Source organism: Oratosquilla oratoria, chromosome 8 (assembly GCF_046742065.1).
Source record: "Oratosquilla oratoria isolate Oo_2021 chromosome 8, ASM4674206v1, whole genome shotgun sequence".
Classification (NCBI taxonomy): domain Eukaryota; kingdom Metazoa; phylum Arthropoda; class Malacostraca; order Stomatopoda; family Squillidae; genus Oratosquilla; species Oratosquilla oratoria.
In genome coordinates, this window is record NC_134784.1 from 16,899,872 (window position 1) to 16,923,401 (window position 23,530).

At 36.9% G+C, this 23,530-nt stretch overlaps 1 protein-coding gene across 10 annotated transcripts in view; it reads right to left on the reverse strand.

The window, feature by feature from the left end:
* LOC143027603 (uncharacterized) overlaps positions 1 to 23,086 on the reverse strand; it is a 161,374-nt gene extending 138,288 nt beyond the window's left edge. For 2 of the 10 annotated variants that reach the window (XM_076188954.1, XM_076188952.1), the window contains exon 1: positions 22,173 to 22,804. In XM_076188954.1, coding sequence (XP_076045069.1) covers positions 22,173 to 22,266 — 94 coding nt within the window. In that variant the 5' untranslated portion in view covers positions 22,267 to 22,804. The other 8 variants (XM_076188950.1, XR_012966616.1, XM_076188956.1 and 5 more) reach the window with 8 other exon arrangements.
* Between the last annotated feature and the right edge of the window lie 444 nt (positions 23,087 to 23,530).

A 23,530-nucleotide genomic window follows, 5' to 3' on the forward strand; every position in this document is an offset into this window, starting at 1 on the left:
GCATAACGACCAATTCGGTTAACGACGGCTCACTGGTCCCAATTGTCATTAAACGAGGAGTACCTGTACGAAAATCGACTAAAGCACATGAATCTGTTTTCCCTAAAAAAGCCTAGACTCAGAGGTGACTTGATACAGGTCTTTAAGATTTTAAAGGGAATTGACAACATCAAGTGACAAAATTTTCACATTGAATGAGAATCAGACAAGAAACAATGGTCTCAAACTGTCCGGAAATAGATTCAATTTGGAAGTAGGTAGAAACAACTTTGCCAACCGTGTAGTTAATGAATGGAATAAACTTCCTGCACAGGTAGTGCAATGTAGTTCAGTTCGAAGCTTTAAGAATTATTTAGATAAATACCTAAGTAAGATGCTGTAATGATTATAATTTATCTTATATTTGTTTTTGTTTTGTTATCGTTTATCTGTCTGATTTTCAATTATTATTAGTTATATGTCAATTTATTATTTACTATTTACCTGTTTGTTTATTATTTAACTATACCTATGCATTTATTTATGTATTTTATTTGTTATTTACATTATTATAGTTTTTATTTATTATTAATATGATTTTTATTTTTATTTTTTATTTTTGTGCATCCAACCTAGATATGGATCAAAAGGTCTCCTGTCGGCATGCTCCGCCTTTGTAATCCTTTTGTAGTTACACAAATCAATATGTACAAGTGTGCAGAGAAGAAAAGAGAAAAAACAAAAAAGATGTCAAAGAAAAATGTAAAGATCAAACAAAACTACTTTATAGATTTGTAAACAACTGAAAACCAAAAACAAAAATTAGAGAAACTACGACAAGGAGTTGAATACACAGGGGAAATAGAAATGGCAGAAATTATGAACAAGCATTTTAAATCGGTGTTTACGAGGGAGAACATACAACTTAGAGATGTCAAGTGGGAGGAGAAAGTCCACCCTATGAAAGAGAAGTAACAAGAAAAGAAATAATGAACCACTTGAGCAATCTTGATGTTAGAAAATCGCATGGACCAGATGAAATGGCAAACTGGATTTTGAGAGAATGCAGGAATGAACTAAAAGACAAAATACATAGTCTAATAAGCAGTTCATTGGAAGAAGGAAAAGTTCCAGAAGATTTGAAAATAGCAAATATAGTACCGATATATAAAGGGGGAAACAAAGACCCTACTAATTATAGACTGGTCTCTCTTACAAGTATGATAGCTAAAATTTGTGAAAGAATTATCAAAATTAGATGGGTGAGGCATTTGGGGAAAAAAAAGTACTAAATCCAAGGCAATTTGGATTTAGAGAAGGATATTCATGTGTCACAAACTTAAGTAGTTTCTATTCAAGGCTAATAGATGTAATGCAAAAAAGATGGATGGGCTGATTGTGCATTTCTAGACCTGAAAAAAGCTTTTGATAAGGTGCCACATAAGAAATTGCTAAATTTAAAAGTAAAGGATGAGAATTAGGAATTAAAGAATGAAGAGAATAAAGAGTTCATAGAAAAAGAGGTAAGTGGTTGGAAAAAGGTTCAGGAAAATAGCAAAATTGAATTTAGAGATATAGTGAAACAACAGATGAAGGAACACACTAAGGACACAGTTATTAAAGTGATGAGAGAGAAGGAGAATACAGTAAGACTTAGCAGATAAAAATAAATATATAATTATGTTAGGAATGGAAGAGAAACATAATCCAAATAGGAGTACAGGAGTGAGGAGAAAGAAAGAGTGAACAGGGTACTAAGAATATTTCAAGGTGAATAGGAAATAGGGATAGAAATTGAAGAAATATATAGACTTGGGAAATACAATATAGACAAGACCAGACCAGTTAAGGTTAAATTCAGGTCACAAACGACAGCAGAGAATGTCTTATCAAAAACAGGAAAACTAGCAGAAAGTGATCCGTAAAAACAGGTATGGATAAAGAGAGATGAATAAAGATGAAAGACAGGAAGAGAAAATAAAAAGAATAGAAGCTAGGAAAAAAACAAGAACAGCACAGAGTCAAAGAGAAATTCTATTGGAGAGTAGTGAATATGAAAGTGAGGAAATGGTTCATATGAGAGAAAAACAGAAGGGAAACAGAAAACAGGATGGAGGTAACAGATAATTAAAAGTGTCCTTCACAAATATAGATGGAGTAATAACAGGCTTGAATGAACTGAATGATTACCTGATGGAAAAGCAAACTGACATAATGGGAATTGTGGAGACAAAATTGAAAGGTCCATTACCACCCAACAGTCCAGGACATGGTGCATACAATTATTGGATTAGAAACAGAGAAGTAAAACAAGAGGGTGGAGTTATGTTCCTGACTAAGGATATAAATGTGAGGAATGTTACATATGGAAAGAATAGAATGGAGATGATTATGATGGAAATAGAGGACAGGGACAAGAAGAGCAGGAAATTTGTGGTAAATTATGTGCCTTCTAAAATGACTTCATGGGAAGAGAGAGAACACCTAAATATGTTAGTAGAAGACACATGGCTAACACTAAATAAGATAAAGGAAGATGGAGGAAGAATAATTATAGGGTGACTTTAATTGTAAAGGAATCTGCTGGGGAAATGTACTACTTGATATAATAAGAGTACCGTATTTTTCGGACTATAGCCCGCACCGTTATATGACCCGCACCCCCTTACACCTTAGTGAAAATCCACACAAGACCCGCACCGCTGTATGACCCGCAGTCATATGGCATGCAAGGCACTGTAGATCCGACGATGTATACTACCCATGCATGGGTGGCCACAGGCACAGCTCACGGCGGTTGCTGTTACGGCCGGCCGTTGACGTGGTGATCAAAGTAATTTCAAAGCTGAGGCTTTTTCTAAATTTTCTGTTTCATCAATGCTTATGTGATTTATAAAAAAGATACATGTTTTCCGATATTGGCAGGTTTCTTGGTGATATCTTGCTTTTCAGGATTCATCACACATCAAAGGCCGACACGTACGTACACAACCTCACAATTTGGTTTCTGAAGCTGCCACTAGATGTAGTGGTAGCTTTAATGAAAGAGGGGTGATCTCGAAAGTGTGCAACTGATCTTACGCCTTTGGGATGGGTCGAAGACGCGGCATTGCGATTCATGATCATGATACCAGCATTCCTCCTGTCCTATTTATTTCTGATTGTGATGAAGATGAAGAATAACCAACAAATTACATTTCAATGTATTTTATTACACTTATATATATATTACAAAGAACCTTAATCAATTTGTGTAAATAATGCCATAAAACCCTGTTTGGTTGTTTACCGGTAATCAATCAATTGGTTTATAAATGCCATACAAAGACTGGTAATTAATTATTAAACCAAACAATTTCCAATGGTTAGTTTTCAATAGAATAGAACAATAATAGAGCACATTACTGAACTGTTATGAACAGAGTCAATGGAGCACATCGTTATTAGAAAAAAAGCACAGTCAGTGATCACAGACGAGAGTCAATAATGTTTATGAAGGCGTATCATCGCTCACGAAGCCATCGAATTCCTCATCCTCTGTTTCGTCATGGAAGAGGTTGTGGTATAAATCGGCCAATTCTGATGCAGTGACCTCATCCGTTTCCATTTCGATTTCGGATTTGTCCGATTCCTTTTCCGAGTTGTAGCATGCATCGAACATTGCAGGATGGCACATTTCTGATTTACGGAAATCGTTCTGAATAGTCGATTCTTTAATTTTTCTCTATGCTTGAACGACCCATTATGCACATGTAATGCACAAATTTAGCATTAAGGAATCAGGTACAGTTTGTAATTTGTAACTGCGAAAATGGCTGCCCGCTTGTTTTTGTTTGATCGCGGCACACGATGTTGGTACCAGTCACTGTTGTATTGTATGTTCATGCTGTTTAGTTAAGCCTGTTTTATTTGTGATAATGCCTTTATTAATAACAAGAGCATGTAAAGTGGGTAAGATACTGACAAATCCTACCTTCTCTTTGTCGTTTGTCTCGATCGTGCGCGCTGTATTATGACATTGATCAACTTTCATTCGACGAACTTGGTCGGTCCTCCCACAAATCCCCTATCCGAGAGGGCACCCAACTAAACTAAACTAATTGTTCAATTTTTTTTTTTTTTTTTTGACTGCGTAAGAGGGCAATTTCTAACCAGAATCCACAGATGACCCGCACCTTTATATCACCCGCACCCCCAATTTTTGGCCCCTTTCTGAGGCAAAAAGCCACGGGTCATACACCGAAAAATACGGTAAGTACAATGACACAATGGATATAGAAATGAGGAAGAGCCATCGAGACTAGACCTAATAATCACATCAGAACCTGAAATAGTGGACAAGATTGAATATAAGACACAAATGAGTAAAAGTGACCACATATTAGTCATATCAGTAGAACTGAAACTAAATGAAGAAAAGTACATGAGAAAAAATGAACAATATAGAAAGGGAAGAATGATGTATGAAAAAAAAAAATGATAAAATGAGAATTTTTTCAAAAAGCAGACTGGGAAAGGTTACACAAAGAGGAAACAACAGTAGAAGAGAAATGGAAAATTTTGACAACAATTTATTAGTGGAAAAGTATGTTCCAAGACAAAAACAAGAAAAAAGGGTATGTAAAATGTTGGTGCAACAAAAGATGTAGAGTTAAAAGATAAAAGGGATAAAGCTTGGCTAAAATGGAGGGAAGACAAAAAAAAAAAAAAAAAAATGGAAAATATATACTGATTATAGAAATGAATATGTACAAGTGTGCAGAGAAGAAAAGAGAAAACATGAAAAGGATGTCATAGAAAAATGTAAAGGTCAACCAAAACTATTTTTTAGATATGTAAACAAGAAACTGTAAAACAAACAAGAATTAGTGAAACTACGACAAGGAGGAATAGAATACACAGAGGATATAGAATTGGCAGATATTATGAACAAGCATTTTCAATCAGTGTTTATGTGGGAGAACATACAACTGAGAGATGACAAGTGGGAGGGGAAAGTCCCCCCTATGAAAGAAATAGAAGTAACACGGAATGAAATAATGAATCACTTGAGTAATCTCGATGTCAGAAAATTGCATAGTCCAGACAAAATGGCAAACTGGATTTTGAGAGAATTCAGGGATGAACTAACAGATAAAATACATAGTATTATAAGCTGCTCATTCAAGGAAAAGTTCCAGAAGATTGGAAAAGAGCAGATATAGTTCCAATATATAAGGGGGGAAACAAAGACCCTACAAACTATAGACTGGTCTCCCTTATAAGTACGGTAGCAAAAATTTGCGAATCATCAAAATTAGATGGGTAAAGCATTTGGAAAAAAACAATGTACTAAGTCCGAGGCAGTCTGGATTTAGACAAGGAAGATCATGTATTTACCTAGTTGTATTATACAGGAAGGGGAGCTATGCTCGTGGTGACCCATTTTTGTATCTCACAAGATCAAGTTTGTTCTTAAATTGTTGTATGGTGTTTGCACACACTATTTCTTCATCCTATTTGTTCCATACATCTATCACTCTACGTGGGAAACTGTTCTTTTTCAGGTCTCTTCTGTAGTTATCCTTTTCGAGTTTCATTGCATGTCCTCTGTCCCGTTTTAATAGGTCCTCTCTATCAAGGCATTCCTTTCCTTTCATAATTCTGTAGATGGTTATTAGGTCCCCTCGATCTCTTCTTTGTTCCAGGGTTAGTAATTCCAGTTCGGCCAGTCTTTGTTCGTATGTTAGGTTTGCAAATGTTGGGACCAACTTTGTCGTTGCTCTTTGTATTCTTTCTAATTTTCTTCTATTCTTTTATGTACTGTGTCACAAACCTGATGTGTTTCTATTCAAGACTAATAGATATAATACGAGAAAGAGATGGATGGGCTGATTGTGTCTTTCTAGACCTGAAAAAAAGCTTTTGATAAGGTGCCACATACGAAATTGCTAAAGAAATTAGAAATTGTAGGAGGAATACAGGGCAAACTACTTAAGTGGATGGAAGACTTCTTGCATGAAAGAAAAATGAGTGGTGATAAGAGACAAACATTCCAATTGGGATGAGGTGATTAGTAGTTCCAAAAGGAACAGTACTGGCCCCAATAATGTTTGCTATATATATTAATATGGTTGAAAGAATTGAAAGTTATACGAGCTTCTTCACACATGATGCAAAAATGTTGAAAAAAGTGAACACTGAAGAAGATTGTGAATCACTGCAAAGCGATCTCAAGGAGTCATTATTATGAATATGTCCCCTGAGAAACATATACCGTATATACTCGTCTATAGGTCGAAATCTTAAGGATTTTTTTTAAGGCCAAAACTTAGGGGTGAACCTATACACAAGTAATAATCTTGTTAGGTTGAAATCCAGACATGACGAGAAAGGCTAGGAAGAACTCTTACCTTTTCTTTAGGTTCAGAAATCAAAATATTTACCTACTAGTTACTACCAGTAAACAATGGGGACATAAAATACACGGTACGTACCAAAACATGTGAAATTCCTTCTAGATACACATAACCCCATACTGTGGTTTTACCTGTTTGTTAAAATTCTTAGCACAGGCAAGCTTATTATATCATGTATACTATCATAGTACCCATAGTTGTTTAAAAAAAATAATAAAATGCTGTGATATTCTCAAATTTAGCTTTCTATATGGTATATATTATTGTTACCATTACCAAAACAATGCATGGATCTCACCATTACGAAAACAAACTGTTCAGTATTGCCAACTTGTTACTGTTACCAGATATTTTACCATAGGGTAGCAGAAAAAATGTAAGGCACATTTTCTTTTTATTTATTGACGGATACAAAAGTTTTTGTGCATTAAATGTAAACATAATTGAAACGAGACGTCTTGTTGTGCTGTCCTGCTGCACAACAAGATGTCTCGTGTTGCCAACCGGCGACGTTGCCACCAACCTGACACATATTTTAAGAACCACCAATTTGGAAGTAATGTGCCAGACAAGCAGGACGATAAAAGACATCACTAAGACGAAAATACACAACAACCAAACACCGGGCACCCAAGCTGGCGTTTATAGTATTCCGTGTTCAGGATGTGATAAAGTTTACATCGGAGAAACATCACGCGACCTGAATACACAAATATGTGAACACCGTTACGACGTCAGGCATGATGTCACCACCAATGCATGTGTGATACACAGAAACAAGGAAAACCATCTTATGGATTGGAAGAATACAGAGCTGCTGATACGAGAACCAGACAAAATCCGCAGGAATTGTTTAGAAGCAGTGATCATTCAAGGAATGAACACTATTGAACAAAATAGGGGCATGTTCAACATCTCGCCCCACATAATTCCCCTAATACCCATGGCAAGCAAATTTTTTTTTTAATATTTAAACCACCCTTTGTGAACATTTTGCCCACGGACGTTTGGGCCAGCATTCTCAACCTTTCCCAGTGTTCAATCCCCCTCCTCCTCCTCTCCCTTCCCCATTCCCTCCTTTCCCCTTATTTAATCTCAAGCATATGTATCTCAACTTGTACTTGAAAAGGCTGTAATAAGCGAAATGTAGTACAAATTAAGGCTCCGTCCTCATATGGTGTTTAACTCGTCAGTCTTGTCGGCAACTGCTACTTTCATGAAAAAAAACTTGGTAGTCTGTTCAAGTTTTTCACTCTCCTGAAATGGCAATTTCAGTGAAACTTATTAGATATTAAAATCAGTGAACTTGAAAAAAAAAATAAACCAAAATACATCAGAATTAATGAAGTGAAAAACCATAATAATCAATTGCTATACCAGGCAAGCCATGGCACTTCAAAGCATTAAGACAGTGGAATGCTCACAGCACCAAAACAAAAACAAGCCACTCGACCTATACATGAGCTATATGGAAAATTTCAGATTTTTTGGCCAAAAATGGGGGGGGTCGACCTTTACACGAGATCGACCTATAGACGAGTATATACAGTAAACAATATTTTTGGAGAAACTTATAACTTAATAAGATCAATCAAAGTGGCATTTACATACCAGGACGAAGAAATGGTGAAGAAAATACTAGTCACTTTGATAAGACCAAGATTGGAGTATGCAGCGACGATGTGGTCACCAAATACAAAAAATGTATAACAAAACTTGAAAGAATACAAAGAGCAATTACGAAATTAGCACCAACACTTTCATAACTTTTTCTTGAAAAAGCTGCAATAAGCGAAACGTCGTACAAATAAAGGCTCCGTCCTCATATGGTGTTTAACTCGTCACACTTTCATAACTATCATACGAGGAGAGGCTGGCAAAACTTGAACTACAGACATCAGAGCAAAGAATAGAGAGAGGAGACTTGATAACTATAGAATCATGAAAGGCATGGAAATTACTGATAGAGAGGATCTAATAAAATGGGATAGCAGATACAATAGGGCATGGAAAGAAAATAAAGAAAGACAATTATAGAGGAGACCTGAAAAAGAACAGCTTTCCCCACAGGATAATAGACGTTTGGAACAGATTAGATGAGAATGTGGGGTGTGCAAAAATGATACATGAATTTAAAAACAGTCTAGATAAAACGAGATATGGAGACAGGACACCACGAGCATAGCTCCCTTTCCCATAAAATACAACAAGGTAAATACACATAAGAAAATATTACAAACACTGATAAGGCCAAAACTGGAATATGCAGCGCTGGTATGATCACCCAGTACAAAACAGAATATAAGAAAATTAGAAAGAATACAATGAGAAACAACAAAGATGGTCCCAACACTTTCAAACCTGACATATGAACAAAGACTGACCGAACTGGAATTGCCAACCCTGGTACAAAGAAGAGAACGAGGGACCTACTAACCATCTACAGAATTATGAAAGGAAAAGAATGCCTTGATAGAGAGGACTTATTAAATTGGGACATAGGAAAAACAAGAGGACATGCAATGAAACTCAAAAAGGATAACTATAGAAGAGCTGAAAATGAACAGCTTCCCACACAGATAGATATATGGAACAAATTGGATGAAGAAATAGTGTGTGCAAACACAATACAAGAATCTAAGAACAAACTTGATCTTGCGAGATACAAAAATGGGTAACCACGAGCATAGCTCCCCTGCCCGTATAATACAACTAGTTAATGAAATACACACCATTTCTAAAGAGTGACCACATACTAATGGAGGCTGAACTAAAGGAAGAAATATATATGGGGGGAAATGATATACAACAAAATGGACTTTGTGAAACTTAAGAAATTCTTTCAAACTGCAAATTGGGAAAAATTCTACACTGAAGAGGCAAAAATGGAAGAGCAATGGGCGATCTTATTAGAAATCTATGATGAAGGAGTGAATAGGTACATACCAAGAGAAGGTGTACGTTAATTGCTGGTTCAACAGAAGATGCAGCGAGGCAAGAGATAGAAGAGACAAAGCTTGGGAAAGATGGAGAAAAGATAAAAAAAAACCTGTATAGTGGCAAATATATATAAACTATAGAAATGAATATGTAAAAGTGCACAGAGGAAAAAAAGAAACTATGAAATAGACATCATAGGAAAATGTGAAGATCAACCCAAACTATTCTACAGATATGTGAATGGTAAACTTAAAAATAAACAGGAAATGGTGAATCTATACCAAGGAAATACAAAATACACAGAAGATCTAGAAATGGCCAAAGTCATGAACACTCACTTGAAGTCTGTTTTCACTAGCTAAAAAGTACAGCATTGGGATTAAGGAAGTGAAGTGCGATCTCCCCCATGAGGGAAATAACAATAACAAAAAGAAATAATGGAGCAATTAACAAACCTTGATGTTAGGAAATTGAGCAGCCTGGACAGAATTACGAAATGGATACTAAGAGAATGCAAAGAACTAATGGACAAAATATACACCATAATAAATTGCTTACTCAAAGAAGGAAAAATACCAAAGGACTGGAAAAATGCCAACATTGTACCAATATATAAAGGAGAAAACAAAGAAGAACCAACTAATTACAGATTGGTCTCCCTAACAAGCACAGTAGTCAAAATTTGTGAGAAAATGATCAAAAATAGATGGACAAAACACCTGGAAGAAATTAATATAACAAACCTTAGACAATTTGGATTCAGATAAGGAAGATCATTTACCACATATCTAATCTGTTTCTACTCAAGACTAATGGATATAATACAAGAAAGGGATGAATGGGTTGATTGTGCTTTCCTAGACTTACAAAAAGCCTTTAACAAAGTACCACATAAGAAATTATTTTTAAAATTGGAAAACATAGAAGGAATACATGGCAATCTACATACATATATATATATATATATATATATATATATATATATATATATATATATATATATATATATACATCTATATATGTATCCGTGCGTAGGGTTCCCAGGGCCCGGCTGGACACATCAAACAGTATGTCTTATTTTGTTCACTTTATTCCCTGGAATTTAACAGTCTTATTACACCTTAACATCACCACTAACAGTATTCAAGTACATCACCAACCCGCTCTTTCGGCTGTGCGTCTCGGTTTTGTTCAGAAATACGCTGACGCATACAATAGGTCGGATGCCGATGATGGTGCTTACATGATTATTAATGGGAGCCTATAGTTTCTTAAAACCTAATTCTTATGTTTAAGTGTGTGATACTGTTATAAGAGCCTACTAGAAATGCACCGATATGCATGATTTCCCTGTGAGCTAATTGATCTTTACGCACCAGGGACCATATATTCTCCCATCACAGCAGTGTCCCATCTTCCTTGGTATTTTTTTTTCCATTGCAGCATGTCCTGATGGAACCTCTTGCCATGCTCTTCACTCACTTCTCCCAAGTTTTCACAAAAAAAATTCAAATGTGACACAAAAAGTGCACCTTTAATGACATTCTACATCCTAATTTCTTAACTTCCCAAAAATTTTGCTATGAGCTGCTTATAGTTTGGGTCTTTATTATTACAAAGGAATCCATTAACTATATCTCAAAATATACACCATGCCTCTCCTTCAACATCACTCATTGCATTCTCAAGCTACATTGACCAAGATTTTCCATACTTGCGTACCAGTAAATATACCACCCTTAACTTAAGCCTCTGTCAGCTTTAAAAGAGTAGAGGAATTTCTTGAAATGCTTTTCCACCATGATCAAATGCTTTCACAACCTATTTGACAAAACCAAGCTTTATATGAAGTGGGGGTAGCAACACTTTGGTAGGTTCCACAAGAGGCTGTCTAATAACATTGAGTTTTCCTGGCTGTATGCCATCTCAAGGGGGCCACTTCACTTTCTGATAGTGTTCATTATCAGCCTGACTGTCCCATCAGCAAAAAAAAAAAACATAAATACTTGGTGTACCAACCCTGTAATCCAAGTAAGAGGGAGAGCATTTTAAAATCACCACAAACATCCCATCTAAATTCATCATAGTTTACCTTCTCGAGAAGCAGGGATGGATATCAATTCCCATTACAGACGCTTCTCTACTTACGTTCATTCGTTTTACGTTTTTTCAATTTTACGTTTGAAATTAATGTTATCATTTTACAATGTTATGTGTATAATTAATGATTTAGGGGTGTTTTATAAGATATGGTAATAGAATTTACAGATGTATGGTACAGTAACAATTTACGTTCATTTTCAACTTACTTTCGGCCGTTCGGAACGTAACTAAAACGTAAATTGAGGAGCGTCTGTATGTAGTAAAACAACTTTGAGGTTTTTTATAGGACTATCTATGAACAGTCATTATTGTTCTGGGTTGTGATCAATTCCAACAACAGTAAATAAGCCATTAATATCTTCAAAGAAGCAAAGATCCTCATTAATATCAAAGTATACTTCAAATCCCTCATGGCACTTCCTGTATACTGTTGATCTATAGTCATCCCCCAACAGATTCCATTCACTCATTCTGGATGCTAAAAGCTCAGCTCCTAACTCAGTGAGGCCCAAGTCCCTAGTGACCTCATCCCGTTCATGTTGATTTGGAAAATGTGGGCGGGTATTCAGTCTTTGGTCAAAATTTTCATCCATTTCTTCATTGTCACAACCTTCTCACTCTCTTAATGAGATGACGAGACCTTCATCATATCCTCTACCTGAAAAAAGGATGCATTTATTAATTGGAACATAAATATGGATTGTATGTGTAAGGGTATTACAAGAAATTATAAATAGATATTTGGAAGATTTCAATATTGATTCTGTTACAAGGAATAGAGTTCACAATTTTATAAGATTTACTTACATTTTCTGGTGGCCATGAAACCAGTAAGGTATCAATATGACACAGGTTCAATTGAGGATGAAATGCTGGGATATGGAAGGAATTTTCTTCCCTTAACTTTTCGGTACGACATGTCAATCATGCAAAAGTAGCAGTCATTATGATTTTTTGGCTCTAGCCAAACTCTTGGCACAGCAAATGGCATTGCTTTTCTTGCACCTCTCAGCCATGTATCTAAATTTGATTGACAACTTCCACATATCACATGGTGGACCCATGGTTTTTCTTGGTCACCCATACTCATTCCAAAGTACATTCTATAAGCAATCCAGTACTTTACACTTTTCACAACTTAAGGGATACATGTTTAGGTCCAACATAGAAATCATACACATAACAGAATGAATCTTGTGAATTCCTACATCCTGTTGTAGCCATGGTCAATAATGTCAATATTTATAGTATAAACCTGAAAATGATGGAAATTGTAAGTGACAATTGTGTGTCTTCCTGTACCCCATACATTTCTTTATATTAGTATTAGTTTTTTAAGGATGTTTTTGTGTTTTTATGGATCTGGAAAAGGCTTATGACAGGGTAGACAGGAAGGCACTGTGGGAGGTTTTGCGGATATACGGGATAGGAGGAAAGCTTCTAGGAGCTGTCAAGAGTTTTTACGAGAGTAGTAGAGCATGTGTCAGGATTAGAAATGGAGAGTGTGAGTGGTTTGTGGTAAAGGTGGGACTTCGTCAGAGATGCATTATGTCACCCTGGCTGTTCAACTTGTATATTGGACGGGGTGGTGCATGAGGCAAATGCAAGGGTGGTGGGCAAGGGATTGGAGATGGTTAAAGAAAATGGAGAAAAGTGGGAGGTGAGCCAGCTGTTGTTTGCGGACGACACTGCGCTTGTGGCAGGATCGGAGGAGGGATTGAGGAAGTTGGTGACAGAGTTTGGGAGAGTGTGTGAAAGAAGAAAGCTGAAGATAAATGTGGGTAAAAGTAAGGTGATGAGGTGTACAAGGGGTGAAAGTGGCAGCAGACTGGAAGTGAGCATTAACCCCTTCCATACGGTGACGTCTGCATAGGCTTCATGAGGGGCAAGTGGGTACACGAGGCTGCCATACCGGCGTCTTGATTACATTTATTGTAGTTGTACATGCAAGTCCCCCATACTCTGTAAACTGGCTTCATCATATTTTCTATGGTTATCAAAATTCACGGGTGAAAGAGAACGAGCAATACAGGGGTTACTTTATTTTTTTATAATGCGAGTATTATGATGCAACATCGCACGTCTGGCAGCTAATGCTGCCCGCGAGATTTTGGCCCGGAGTGAAGGGGTTAACCTCTTCACTCCGGGACACATTGCACGTCAGGCAGCATTAGCTGCCCGACATGCAATGTTGCGTCATAATAATCGCATTATAAAAAATAAAGTCAGTACTCAATCGTTCGTTCTCTTTCACCCATGTATTTTGATAACCATAGAAAATTGATGAAGCCAGTTTAGAGAGAATGGAAATTACGTAGGTACGACTACAATAAATATAATCAAGATGGCGACGTCGGCATCATTGAGTACCCACTTGCTCCTCATGCCGCCTACGTAGGCGTCACCGTATGGAAGTGGTTATGGGAGAGCGACTGGAAGAAGTGGATAGTTTTAGATACTTGGGTGCAAATGTGGCAGGAAAAGGTAGAGTGAAGGTGGAGGGAGAATGTAGATTGAGAGAAGCCAGTAAATGCCTTGGTGGATTAAAAAGTGTAATGAGGAATAGACATTTGGGAATGGATGCTAAGAGGAGATTGTATGAAGGAGTGATTGTGCCAACAGCACTGTATGGGGCAGAGACATGGAACATAAGAGAGGGAGAGAGGAGTTTAAACGTGTTTGAGATGAGGTGTCTGAGAAGTATGATGGGGGTTACTAGGCTAGATAGAGTGAGAAATGAGGAGCTGAGGAGGAGAACAGGGGTGGAAAGGGAGTTGGGAGATAGGGTTGATGAAAGAGTATTAGGATGGTTTGGACACATGGAAAGAATGAGTGAAGAAAGACTAGTAAAAGAGGTATGGAAGGCAGATGTGGAAGGAGTGAATATGAGGGGACGTCCTAGGATGAGGTGGATGGATGGGGTGAAGGGGGCTTTGGGGAAGAGGAGAAAGTCTGTTGAGGAAGGACTGGAGAGGACAGAAGATGGGGGTGAATGGAGAATGGTTATGTATGGATGATGTAATGCATGATGGGAAGTGGGTGGGGGATGGGGGTTGAGGGAGTATGTGTGAGCAAAATTTGATGCACCCTGAAGGGATTTCTCCCCGTCTTCTTTTATGCATAAGGGGACGGAGAGGGTGGGTCGCCAATTTAATGAAGCAGCCTTGCTGTGGATGTGCCGTGACTTGCGACACTGCCTCTGACCCAGGGCAGTGGACAAGGTGCAGGGATGACCAGTCATCCAGGAGGTGCTAAGATAAGAGGGAGGGTGGAGTGGAGTGTATTTAGGGATGGAATGGGTGGGAATGATTTTATGCCTTGTTCTTTTTGGCTACCTCCCTTGAAAGGGGAAAAAGACTTTGTATATGTCTATAGTATAATTTTTTATATCACTAAAATGGTCAATGGTAGAAAAAAGCAAGTACATATTTGTAACCATCACAAATTTTTGCTTTAGAAACACTAGAGAGAAAAAATTGTAAAAATTAGTTTCCCAATGTAATCATTAAATATAAATTGGATGGTTGACAAAATAAATTCAATTGTCAGTAGATTAAAAAAAAAATTATTATAATAAAATAAATAAGTGCCCTTGCCATTCATTTAGAAAGTGAAATAAAGAGCAGAGGAAAACGGTTTTTTATTGTAATTGTCCGACGAACCAGAAAATTAAAATTTGAGTCACTAAAAAAATACTTTTTTGTACTGATCTAGCAATTGGCCCTTTAGCCTCCTCCCCTCCTACACCATGGAATAAAGATGCATAAATGCCATGCAAATAAAACTAAGCAACAGAGAAGTTCACAAACCCAACAAAACACCCAACTTCACAAATGAATTTGTCACCATCATAGGTATAAAAGGAAAATAGTTCTTTCTATGCATATTATATGACCAGTACATTTTGAAACTTGAAAAGAAAAATATTTGTTTGCAACTTTCATGGTAATCTTACAGTACTTATTTTTCATTTTTCTTTTGCCATTACAATATCATAATCACTATTATCATTACATGTATTATGACTATTGTGACAGGCCAGGTTAAACTGTCTTCCAGGCATTTTATTTACTTGTATGCATGACCATGGAAATCACACACAGTCACAGTGAAATTCAAATCGATGTTTTATGTTTTATTCTATTTCTCATTTCCAAACGACTAATCCAGTAATAAAAAAGAAACACCTAATCAGGGGGTTCATTTGTTTTGTTTTTTTAACTGCAGTATGACCATAACCCTCCCCACCATGGGCATTTACTAGTATTACAAAATTAGTCATCATAATATTTTGTCAACAGTTTTGTTTATTTGCTCACCAAGCATGTGCACATGCCTACCACTCATCTCCCCTCATAATAATCAATGGAAGCATAAGATGTACTGTAACCTCCTAAGTGATATTGAAAACAGTTCGAGCATGCGCTGAACTAAGCACACATAATCCCATTTTGTAGGTCTATATAGTGACCACAGAATTACATATTAGGTGACATCTGTGATGGTTATATACACATAATCATATTTATATGTCACATCGTATCATACATGCAAAGTAGCTGGCACTCGCCTGCTACATGCACATGTTAAAACATTACTGAACAAGAAGATATTCAGCTGCTTGCTAACTGCATTTAAACAACAGTCTGCTCTGGATCCTGACCCTGCAGCTGTGGCTGCCACATGTTCTGATCAGTACATGTTCAATGGAAGTGAGAGAGGCATAATTCATGTTCAAATTGATCTCACCTCAACATATATTTTAAGGCATAAGTTTCATACTTTTCACATTAAAAACTGGAATATATGAAATAGTAATGACTATTTCATAAAATTCATCATGTTTTGTAAGATACTAAAGCAATACTTTGGCTAGCCACACAGACTAACTTTATATTTTGCCCATTTTTGGCTATTTCACCATGATTTTGGCTAGCCACTGGCTAGCAGGCTATCATTAATTCCATACCCTGTATAAGTTTTTATGTTTTTTATATATATATATATATATATATATATATATATATATATATAATATATACACACACACACACACACGTCGGACTAACAGCAAAGATTGGAACTCCAGAAACACAATTTAAGTGGAAAAAGGAGAAGGGGAGACACTATTGAGGAAAATGGAAGGAAATAAGGAAGGGGACAAACAGGCCCTGGACGTCAGAAGGGGTGTCGACAAAAGGTGTGCAGATCACACAGATGAGGTAGAACAGGGAAGTAGAGGTATTAAGAGTGGAAATATAGATAATAGCAAATCAATTGAAAGAGAAGATAATTACTTTTATGGATTTAATAAGGGAGATGACACCCTACCCCGACTAGTAAGTCTAGAGGAGAAACTAAAAAAAAAAAAAAAAAAAAAAAAAAAAAAAAAAAAATGAAGCATGGGAGGTTAGGTTTAACCAATTAACACTAGTTACACAGTTGATAAACTGGAAGAACTAAGGAAGGAGAATCAAAACCTAACTAAAGAAATAGAAGAATTAAAAAGACAGCTAAAAGAAGGATGAGAATGAGGAATTAAAGAAGAAGAATAAAGAGAATAAAGAGTACATAGCAAAAGAGGTACAGGGTTGGAGAAAAGTCCAAGAGAACAACAATATTGAATTTAGAGATATAGTAAAACAACAGATGAAAGAACAAACTAAGGACACAGTTATTAAAGTGATGAGAGAGAATATAGTAAGAGACTTAGCAGATAAAAAGAAATATATAATTATATTAGGGATGGAAGAGAAGCATAATCCAAATAGGACCACAAGAGTACAGAAGAAAAAAGTAAACAAGGTATTTAAAGTAGTTCAAAAAGATGAACTAGAAATAGGGAAAGAAATTGAAGAAATATAAAGACTAGGGAAATACAATATAGATAAGACCAGACCAATTAAGGGTAAGTTCAGGTCACAAAAGACAGCAGAAAAAATATCTTTGCAAAAACAGGGAAACTAGCAAAAAGAGATCTGTATAAACAGGTATGGATAAAAAGAGATGAGGAAAGAGGAAGAGAAAACAAAAAGAATAGAAGCTAAGGAAAAAAATGAGAACAGAATAGTCAGACAAAGAGAAATTCTATTGGATAGTGGATATGAAAGTGAGGAAATGGTTCATAGGAGAGAAAAATGGAAGGGAAACAGAAAACAGGATGGAGGTAACAAAATTAAAAGTGTCTTACACAAATATAGATGGCTTAATAACAGGCTTGAATGAACTGAATGATTACCTGAAGGAAAAAGAACCAGACATAATGGGAATTGGGGAGACAAAAATTGAAAGGTCCATTACCATCCAACAGTCCAGGGCATGGTGCATATAATTATTGGATTAGAAACAGAGAAGTAAAACAAGGGGGTGGAGTTATGTTCCTGACTAAGAAGGATATAAAGGTGAGGAATGTTACATATAGAAAGAATAGAGATGATTATGATGGAAATAGAGGACAGTGATAAGACGAGCAGGAAGTTTGTAATAAATTATGTGCCTCCTTTAACGGCTTCATGAGAAGAGAGAGAACACAAAAATATGTTAGAAGACACAAGGATAACACTAAATAAGATAATGGAAGATGGAGAAAGAATAGTTAAAATGGGTGACTTAAATTGTAAAGAAATCTGCAAGGAAGAGATGACAGTGAAGGGTGGAGACGATCTATGGGGAAATGTACTTGATATGATTACAGAACATACAATGATGCAATGGATACAAGAGAATACTAGATATAGAAATGAGGAAGAACCATTGAGACTGAACCTAATAATCACATCAGAACCTGAAATAGTGGACAAGATTGATTATAAGATACCAGTAAGTACAGGTGACCACATGTTGGTTGAAATTAACTTTCTTTAGTACTTTTTACATTTTTAAGAAACTGTACAAACCCTGTTAGCTCCTCATGGATGAGGGGGTCAAAAGCAATGCAGCAAGACACAGTACATCCATAGCAAGGCCACTTGATTGGCAAGCCCATCCCCCTCCCTGTTCCCTCATATGGAAAATAGAGAAGATGGGGAGAAATCCCTTTGGGTTGCATCAAAATCTCATTCATACATAACTTCCTACCCCCCCCCATCCTTGCATTATATTACTATCTATACATAGCCATTCTCTACTCACCCCTATCTCCTGCTTTCTTCCTTCCTCAACAGACATTTCCTCTTGTTCAATGCCCCTTTTACCCCATCCATCCATTTCATTGGTCATCCCCTCAAGTTTACTCCATCCACCTCTGCCTTCCACACTCATTTTACTAACTTTACTTTGCTCATTCTTTCCATATGTCCAAACTATCTGAAAACTCTCATCAACCATATGAAGCTGATGGTCTCGTCTATGGGGATATGGGTGAATAAAGACTCAGCATCGAGGGATACAATGTCTTGACAAGGTGATGCCATTTGTAACAAGTCGATGAACTCTGCAGCAGAGAAGACACTACAGCCTGGACCGAGTCTACAGAACTGACCTTCCTGCCCTCAACATTCAAGAATACATGTTGAAAGTCATGTTGGAGACTTGCACGAAGAGGCCCCTTTTCTCTCCCACAGAGAGGAACTCTTTAAATAAGTGGATGTAGTGGCAATGGGGTCCCCCCCTCCCTTTGGGGTTCTATTTGCTAATACAGGTAAACGTCGACTTACGATGGCCGCGACTTACGATTGTTCGACTTTACGATGACGACGACGACAATATGATAATTTAACCCCTTCCATACGGTGCCGCACACGTAGGTGTCATGAGGAGCAAGTGGATTCGCGACGCTGCCATATCGGCGTCTTGATTATATTTATTGTAGTCGCCCCTGTGTTTTTACATTCTCTCAAATGATTCATTCTCTGTGGTTTTCAAAATTCGCGGGTGAAAGAGAGAACGATCGATATAAGCGGTGACTATATTTTATGATGCGAGTATTATTACGTCACGTCGTCCGGCTGGCATTGGCTGCTGCCCGCGAGATTTAAGTTCCGTACTGAAAATACATATTATAGTGTTTGAATATGGTAAAAAGGATAAAAATAATTAAATAAACTACTGTACATGTTTAATAGGCTATATTCAGTATCTCTGGTGGTTAATATACAGGTAGGCTAGGTACAGTGACCACGGAACAGAGTGGGGATCGACTTACGATGAGATCGTCTTACGATGGCTCTATCGAAACCTAATGCCATCGTAAGTCGACGTTTACCTGTACTACTGATGAGGATGCCAACAGCTTGATGACGGACCTCCAGAATAACTCCTGTCTGATCTTTGCCTGTGAATGTAGTAACCAACAATATCTCTCCTTCCTTGACTCAGACATCACCACAGAAGAGGATGATTTCAGGACGAAGGTCTACACCAAAGCTACCAATGCTGGACAGTGTCTCAATGCCTGTGGTGAATGCCCTGCAGCATACAGGTGGTCTGTAGCTGCAGCATATATCACCAGGGCCCTAACCCACAGCAGTATCTGTACAGAGACTCACTGTGAATTTGACTGTATCTGCCAACTTCTTACTAATAATGGATATCTGGACTGCATGATAGAGGGAATCATCAAGAAGAAACTTGACCAATACACTACTCCTGCCCTGACCCCAGACTCCCCAGGCCACAAGATCATCATCTACCACCAAAACAATTACCATGATCAATACAAAGAAGAATGTGATGCCATTAAATGCATCATAAAAAGAGAAGTCACCACCACTGATCCAAACACTACCATTACTTTGAGAATTTAGTACAAACCAAACCTCACTAGATCCCTGGTTATGAGGAATAACACCACCCCTAAGACCCCACTCGAGGCCTCTACTAATGTTATCTATGAGTTTTCTTGTCAGGAGAGCTGCTGTGACAGGTCCAACAATTACACTGGTAGAACCTCCCCCACTTTAAGAAGACTCCTCCAATACCACCGTAACCAAGGATCCATCTTCCAACATTATATTATCATGACAAAAAGCTGCCCTTCCAGAAATTAATTGACTCCACTAACATTCTTCATAAAGAGTCCAACCACAGATGAATGCAAACTGCTCTTTGCTTCTATCTTTTCATACTTTTTCTGTTTTTTGTGTGGGGACCATACCATTGTAGTATACTTTAGTCAGATATGTAGGTTCTTGATGAATATCCTCATCCATGTAGTGATATGCCACTCTTTATACAGCAATCTCCTTGTATTTACCTAATTGCACTATAGAGGTACAGAGTTATGTTAGGTCCTGAAATTTATGCTCCAATAATTGTTCCTCATTTTAAATTCATGTATAGTTCTAGCTTTGGTTATATCATCTAGGCTCTTCCAGAAGTACACAGCTATATGCCAAACTGTAATTTTTCACATCCTTCAAACATGTAGTTTTTTTCAACTTGATGTACTCTCATCCCTAACAAAGAAATGTCTGTTGAATTGGTCCACCTCCTTTAATGATTTGCATACTGCAAATATCTTTCTCTTTGATTCATGTAACAATGGCAGGTGTAATGCTAAGGCTAATGTATAGTGTATGTAAGGCTAAGGATTTTTTTTTACATGTTTTACTAGTAACAAATTATCTAAGACCAGCTTCCCCAAGTCTTTTTCCTTCTTTTTCTAGTTTTTATTTCCCACTATGTAGTTTAGTGATGGCATTTGTTGTTTTATTCAAGCTACTAACAGTTTGTCATTTTCATTTCTGTAGCAGCTCCCCCTGGAAGCAAGGGGTTAACAAGGCTTACAAATAAATGTGCAGAGTAAAAAAAAAAAAAAAAGAAAGAAGGGAAAAGGAATAAAAGAAGGAAAAAAAGGAGACAACCTTGAGGACCTGTCCTGTGTGCATTTTTGTTAATCTTTTGTCATGTTTGGTCAACACACTGTTACTAAGAGGATTTTGTCCTTTACAGCCTTCTTCTATCTCCTCACTTTTGCTAATTGATACCCAAATACTTACAAGTAATGATTTGTCTTGGGTCATGAACCTTGTTCCTGCAATGCCCCTCCCCCACATCCTAAACCAATAAATACATCTAGGTGTCACCTACTTGTGTTAGAACAGGAATGGATATGTGACATGGATAATCACTGCATGCATGATCATTCAGTAATAAACATGTACACATTTTTTAAGGAAAACATAAAAAAACTGGATGTATTGTATAACTGAGCCAATACCATTGATCCTTATAAATGTTGTTCACACAACCTACTGTACTAGTTTACATGTAGCAAGTCCACAAAGAGTTACCCCCACATACCTGTTGCCAACAATGTTAACAGTTATATTCTCAGCATGTTTTCCCATGTCCAACACATTTTCATCATGTCATTTTTCATTCTTGTCATTTTCTTTTCCTAAGCAAGCCACTCTGTACACTTGCTACTCAGCAGTGTAGGTAAGCTCCTCAACCTGGTCTTGCACAGAAATTTTTGCATATTTAATACATATTTAAGTTATATAACTTTAGCTCATATTATAATAACATGCTTTTATAAATAAATGTAATGACTAGATACCAACAATGAAAATGGAGTTAAAAAGTAATCAATGTTGTGAACTACGCATACAAAAGTGCATACTATTTTGCCCTTACTAAAATAGAACAAAGGAATACCGAAAATTATTTAGCTCTAAATTGGCAAATAATAAGCTATGACATGCAATACAATCATGAACCAAATCACTAATAAATTATAACACTAACCTGACCGATCATGTCACACACAATTAACACCAAAAAACATAAATATCATGCCATGCCATATACCTTGCTGAGGATTGGATGCTCCGCTAAACTCATTAACGTTAGGTGGCGTTGTCTGTGAGTCTCTTCGTCTTTTAAGAGAAGGAGATCGGCTCATTGTGTAGGGGCTAGGTTGAAATACCAAGCAACCCCACGCTTGGTTACGCCCGTAGGGGCCTGCAGCGCTGTGTAGCCACTGTTTATTCGAGTATCACTCAATGTTTACGGAGGTTTTCTTCCAATCTGTTTACCTCCCACGACCAGAACATTTCCAGATAATTATCAAGACGACGCACGTAATTCATTTGAAAGAAAATGGATATGTAATTGTAAGTATCCTAAGTGCAAGGTTCTCAATTAATCTTAACAACAACAAAAAAACATAAAATCCATTCATTATACCTAAATTAATTTACACCATTAGCCTATTAAAGATATTTATAAATAGATCAGTATCACCATAATTAATTCGTACATGGATTAAGTGATTCTTTGTTTCGCCATCAATTTTACACAATATTTAAAATGTTGCGTTATCTTGTTCTATATTCAACTCTCGGGTCCTGCACAGAATGAAAGGAAATCGATTTTTGGGAGTATAAGTATTTAAAACAATTCGATTGAAAATACTCATCGAAATTTCCATTGAAGATATATCTTACATAATTTGCTTGGCAATGCAAGTATGAGCTTGCGTTATATTTTTGATGCCGCCATCTCGGCGAGAATCCACGACGCATACCTAGCGCGGCAAAATTCAAAATTAGATAGAAAATCGATAGGGAGTTTGGCCGTCCATCTTAGTCCAACGACATCTTGATTGCATCGTTTTATATCGGCATTAGATATGCACTATGTATTAACCAGTAGATACGAATTTCAATATTCATTAAGAAATTAACACTGAGTCCTAATTTCATGAGTATATGTAGATGTTCCTTGTTTTGGCTTATCAGCATTACCTGATAAACGAGAAGATTACAGGAAACACCCAAAGCAATGTTATGCTGTACCCTTCACTCAAGAAAATATGTTACTTTATTGGTCAAAGTTTATGCTATAAAAATCAGACTTTCTTGACTTGTAATTGGGAAAATAGAAACCATAAAATAAAGAGAGGAGACCGAATTGCAAGAACGATAAGTACCATGAAGTAAAGCAACAAATTGAGAAGTAAACAAATAGAAGACAAGCAAACAACCTATCAATAGGTATGTGATAAGTTCCTTAGAATGTGTAGAAGGAAAATCCATTGTGCAAAGGAGATAAGCATGAATCCATGCAAGCCAATCTAAAACAAAGAGTAGCAAAGAACGACTTTACAGTAACAAGAAGAAAGAAAAAAATCGAGTAAGGTGCCCAAACATGCCATACGCACGTAT